The 6,000-nt window shown below is 39.3% G+C and overlaps 1 protein-coding gene across 3 annotated transcripts in view; it reads left to right on the forward strand.

Moving 5' to 3' along the window:
- Window positions 1–5,579, forward strand: part of ttll7 (tubulin tyrosine ligase-like family, member 7) — a 68,385-nt gene extending 62,806 nt beyond the window's left edge. For 2 of the 3 annotated variants that reach the window (XM_056378563.1, XM_056378565.1), the window contains 2 exons: window positions 2,687–2,791; window positions 3,676–3,814. In XM_056378563.1, the coding sequence (XP_056234538.1) occupies window positions 2,687–2,769 (83 nt within the window). In that variant the 3' untranslated portion in view covers window positions 2,770–2,791; window positions 3,676–3,814. Of the gene's footprint in view, window positions 1–2,686; window positions 2,792–3,675 lie in introns of all 3 variants that reach the window. The other variant, XM_056378564.1, reaches the window with a different exon arrangement.
- Window positions 5,580–6,000: the final 421 nt, after the last annotated feature.

Genomic DNA, 6,000 nt, shown 5'->3' on the forward strand with positions numbered 1-6,000 from the left:
CTTATGATGACATTTCAGTATATATGGGTATGTGAGTATTGATGTAAGACAGACTTGAAAAAAATGTGCACCTGTCCTTTAATGCAAATGTTAAAATAAATAATGTAATCATAAAAAATAATTAGGTTTCCTTTATTAAGTCAAGACCACAACTTCACTGAATTAAACTGAATGTCAGACAACAACTCTATAGAAATACAAGGTCAGGAATTGAATCCTGATAACTGAGTTGTTTTAATCCAAAGATGAGAACTATGAAATAAGAAATATAAAAATCCAGTAGCTACTGACAAACCATGATTACGAACACTGAGTGTGAGTCACGCCTGTATACCACGTATGACGATTTCTCAAAGGCTATAATAAACAGATATTTTTCAGAAAATGACAAGGAGATTGAGCAGTTTTAAAATTTCACCATTTCCACTCAGCTTTTGCAATTGAATGTGATTATACACAAAGAATGTTTGGATGGAAGCCCAGTTTTGGCAGACCCCTACGGTCTGTCTACTTCAGCTATTTCTCACATTGAAATCATGGATCGTATATGCAGGAATCCAACATCTAAACACAGTCTCTTGTGCATACACAGTACACACACACATACATAACACATACACTCCTCGCACAGCTCTTGGCAGCCTTTGGCACACGTCAAAGTGGGTCTGTTAGTGGAGGTCTTTGGGGTCTCCATTGATGACCACACCTGCCCGCTCTTGTTCAAGCATCCTTCCTGTGTAGAGAGCCCTGATCAGGTGTGTCAACAGCCTCATGGGTCTTAGAAAAGTCCTTCAGTCTGTGTGGGCAGATGAGAGGAAGTCGCCAAATAGCTCCACTAATGACTTTCTTGTTAAGCCTGGAATTACTGTCACTACGCAAAGACAATTTCACCATGATGACAAAAGTTTCAGATTTTATTAACTTTCATCTGTCTGAAAAGTGTGGCAGTAATTAGGGTTAATTGGGGTGTTGAGCTGAATGTGGGCTGCAGATAACCTTCAAGCCTCTTTGTACCTCTTGGTTTATGATTGCGTCAGCTATCATGGCAGTCTTCCCCTCCATCCTTACTCATGCCATTTTGTTTTGTCTGGCCTCCTCCTAATTCGCTGCGGCAGTTGCATCTCGATGGAGGACTTAGGAGTGGTGTGGATGGCCTGTCAGTAGGAACAGTGGTAGATTGTAGCTTTGCATGTAAGCAGGAGAGTATCTTTCTGTCTCCCTGTCAACTGATGGATTCAAGCAAAGCACAAGTGCATGAAGAAACCTCCCCCTGGCTTTCAAGCAGGCACGTTGTTGCCAAGACCGTCTTTATGATCAAAAGGAGGACGAACCTGGAAGATGCAGAATGAGGCTCCAATTAAATATAGCCTGCAGAGACAGCGGCCGCATGGACGTGAGAAGCCCCCACACCCCACTCCTTGCCACTACTACCACCATGGTTCTTTCTATCAGCAGAATATTCTCAAAGTGAATAACAGAGGAGCCCTGAAGAACACACACTCGGCCCCCAATGAATGTTCAATATTTGATTTTCTTTCTCTTTTTTTTCCTCTCTTTTTTTTTTTTACTACTATTCCCACGCCTGGGCTTGAGGTTTTCTGAGAAAAACCTTATGGAAATGGAGGAGAAATCATACCACAAATCCATGAACAGGATCCCAACGGATCTACAGTGAGTCTCATAGTAGAGAGAGATGGAATATAAGGTGCTGAGTGAGGAGAATACAAAACATAAGAAATAAGGCAAAAATGAATCAGAGGGTGACAGAAAATCATAAAATGTCCTTTCTAAATTTGCACTTTGCTACCTAACAGAAGCAAATGTGAAAGGCTGAAAGCAGAGCACATCCTATCCTCTTCTCTTCTCTGGGGTTTGAGCGAAGGAATTTAAGAGGAAGTGCTGGACTGAGCCCTCATTCCCCGAGTCCAGTCACAGTGGAAGAAGATGTGCTGGAGGGATACCTACGGCCCACTTGAAGCTGTTTCAAGGACACTCGTTGGACTGAATGAAGTTAATTTGAATCTTTCCAACTCTCCTGGGTTTGGGACTACGTTGAAGTGGACGCCCTCAGCGACAGGTTTTTTTTTTTTTTTTTTTCCCACTTTCCAGTCGACTTTAAGAGGAAACTGCTCAGCTAATTTGTCCAAGAGCTATTTTACAAAGAAAGAGAGCTGTCAGAGAAAAAGTGTGTTATCTCTGCACCAGCTTTAAAGAAGATATTATTTCTTCATTCTGTAATCCTCTGCCCCAGTGGCTCTCTTTTGATTAGATTGTCACATCTTAAACCCTTCCACAGGGAGTATTTCTTTTGACCACTGTACTTGTTTAACTAAAAGGAGTATTAGATGTAGTTTTTATTAGCTAAAGATCCTCGCTGCGGCTGTGGCATTAAGGTCACATGATGTATAATATCACAATATTAAAAGTGCGTTGCAAAAGCCCATAAAAGTAAGTTATTCTTCCAACTGATCAGTGTGGAAGAATTCAAACTACTCCTGTCTCATTGTCTTCTGAACAGTACCCCAACATTTGCATAACCTCCAGTTAACATTGTCCAGGATTTGATCATCTCATCTGACATTGCTCTGACAACCATATCTGACTCATTTCCAGTAACTAAGGAAGATGGGAGCAGGGTTCAGCCCCTCCTGACTCTATCTCAACCTGACGCTGGTCTCATTCTCAGGTACTGGAACGCTGTTAGCAGGAGCTGCCTCACTGCTCTGTCTCGGTGGAAGGTGTCATAGAAAAGTCTTAGAAAGGTTCTGACGTCTATGCCTCGGAATGATAGGTGAGGATTTTTTGTTCATGATACCAAAAATTTAAGGGTCAAAGTTGAGAATTCAGTTGTCCTGAAAGAAAAAGAAAGAAAGACAAAACTCTTCTGCTTCTGTCGGTATGAGGTCCATAATTTATTACTCTATGAGCAGATACATAAATACTGCATATAACCTAATTAAACAGGACAGTAACTGATAGCACTATGTGTATGGAATTTTAGATTTGGCACATTACACAATAACAGCTGCAACAATTAATTATCAGAAATGATGGAAAACTAATTATTGTGATAATTGAATAATTCTGTAATTTTTTTTTTTTTTTAGCTTAAATAGCAAACATTCGCTGTTTCCAGCTTTTTGAATATAGGGATATGATGCTTTTCTTTGTCACACATGACAGTAAACTCAATATATTTGGGTTTTGGACAAGATGCCAGGCTTTTTAAAAAAATTTTATTTATTTATTTATTTATTTTTATACGATTTTCTGGCATTTTTTAAATTGATGAATTGAAAAAATAACTGACAGATTAATCAATGATGAAAATGATTGTTAGTTGCAGCCCGACACAAAATACGCCTGGTCAATATGAATCTCATAATTTAAGCCTCCAATTTTTAAATTTTTTTTCCTTTCTTTTTTCTCGTTTTCAAGGGGAAGGTGATGTCATAATATGTTGAAATCATCAGGCCTTTATTAAAGTTGACATGTGCAAATGGAGATGGCCATAAACGGTAGAATCAATATATGAAAAGTGGATGATATTTGGTCTCAGTCCCAAGCACTAATGCGTCCTGACCTCTAAATTTTGACCTTTGCATATCTAATCCTCTCATTATGTTCATCCTTTCCCCTAATCCCTCCGTCCCTCGCTCTTGTCCGTCTGTCCAGGTATCTGCTGCCAGTGACCTCCCAGTTCATCATGAAGTGGCCTTCGTCCAGCTTTGGCCGCATCTCCTCGGCCATGCCACGCTCCCGCAGCCTTTTTGCCGCCAGGATGGGCCACTTCTGAGGTCACCGTGGCAACCCTGGCTTCTGACACCTCGCCTTTTGACCTCAGCCTCCCTCCCCCTGACTCTCACCCAGCCAAACTCCAATCTCAGCAATCCCGGTATGGAACTGAATTTGGGGCAGCTCTGGACACAGGATGGAGCCGCACCTTTGGCCAAATCCACTCGTGGAAGATCAACAAAGAAAGGCTGGATGACTCGGGATTGCTAAAGGGCCTTGTTCAATTTAGATTAGTTTGGCCCTGCTCAGACCAGCAGACCACCGGTACCCCGGAACCCTCCCTTTAGCCCCAGTAACACCAGACAATGGGTTCATCCCTCTTTCTCATTGTAATTGCTGTATTATACCTACTCACTGTACAGTTACAAGTCATGGTACTGTAAAAGGAAAGAATAACAAATACTAAACAATGCAAGGATTATTTATTTATGTACTTATTTATTTTGTAAGGTATTCCATGAATGCAGAGAATGCTGATGCAAAATGCAGATATGGAATGATATCAATAAAGCTATCCCTTGTTTGAGAAAGTGGATGTAAAAAACAAAAACAAAAACAAACAAACAAACAACAAAAAGCTTATTTTTGCTGGCTGTAATCACTTCTTTTATTTCCTTATTTTGAATTTAATTTATTTCATAATTTATATCAGAGGCTTTATGTTTATAAATGTTTTAACAGTCACTTTATGTTCTAGTTTTTGCAGTTCAGAGTAACAGTAGAGAGGTGGTGCCCAGAGAACTCAAAATGTTTAACTTTTGAATGCTAATGCTTCATGTTATACCTGTGTGATATTAAGTGCAACACTATTGTTAAGCAACACAATGTTTAGAATGTCAATGTAGTAAAGCCAAGCCTCTTTGCCTCTTAGAGAACGAGCTGACTTTGATGCCACAGTGTAAAGGAGCCAAACTTAAGTCTCAGAGAGCACCCAGTTCCTAATATATGCACTTTGCAGATTGTCACAGAAAGAGAAAGTGGGTGCACATTATAGTAGTGTTTGCATGCTTAGATTTTAGTCCCTCATCGAGATGTAGTGGTTAGACAGAGGAGCTGCGTTTGGAATATACTTGAAGTTCTGTGTTGTCATTAATTATTGTGTCTTTGTATCGGCTGCTCTCAGGAGAAGACACTTCACGTTTCGATTTGTCGTCTCGAGTCCGGATGTGTTAAGGATAATACGGATGTGTTGCATTGCTTAGAGATTGTGGAGCACGTTGAATGACTCAGCTCACCAGGCCAAATCTACTTTACAGCAGAGATTTGGCTGGGATGAGCGGCTGCAGCCTTTTTCCCCACTGCACTGTCGGTTCAAGTGCCAGGGAAATCATGGATGTGCCAATAATAAGCACATCTATTTCATGTGTTCATTTGGGTTTTATTTAAGGTCAATATGTCATGAAAATACTGTAAGACCTCAGTTAAATACAGTATTAAATGTTGGTAGAGAGAAACGCAGTGTTGTATGTTTAGTAGTTTACTTGGCTCTGTGTACTACCACATCAGATGATACATTGACTAAACTTTTAAAGATGGTAGTTTGTCAACAGACTGTACAATAAAGTACAGTGTACATTTTATAACATCAGTCTTGACTAATAAGTGTAGCAGCAATGCTGTGCTAAATCTGCTCTAATTGAATTTTTCCCACACTGAACATCAATTCACAATGCCAAATATTTTTTATTTTGCCTGATTTTATTTGTGTTATTTAAGAGTAGTACTTTTTCATCCGAGGTATGAGATTTTTAATTTTACATAGCAATAAAATGTTTAAACAAACACATTTCGTCTTTTTTTGTCGTTTGTTTTCTTAAATTAGAAATCAGTGGTCCCTTGTCTTTTTTGTTTTACACAGCAAACTGTTTTCAAATTGACAATTCCTTTGCAAATTGCTCTGTTTATTGTCTGGATACACAATGACTGCCTTGATACTGAGTGAAAAATAAACACAAAAAGAGAGGGACAGAGGAAAGAGAAATAGAGGGTTATATTGTGGTACTTAAAAGAAAAAATACAAATTTCTTTTAAAATTAAGTGGACAGCTGAAACTGCAGACAGACAGAAAACAAAGGCAGAGAAAGAGGGACATACAAAAAAAGGTCCCCAACTGGAACTGAACCAGGGACTTTGTGATTATTTGACATTTGCCCTAAACCACTGGAGCTGAAGTAACTTGATTTTATGAAGAATCAGTTAATTAAT

The sequence above is a fragment of the Seriola aureovittata genome, chromosome 6 (assembly GCF_021018895.1).
Source record: "Seriola aureovittata isolate HTS-2021-v1 ecotype China chromosome 6, ASM2101889v1, whole genome shotgun sequence".
In the NCBI taxonomy this organism is placed as follows: domain Eukaryota; kingdom Metazoa; phylum Chordata; class Actinopteri; order Carangiformes; family Carangidae; genus Seriola; species Seriola aureovittata.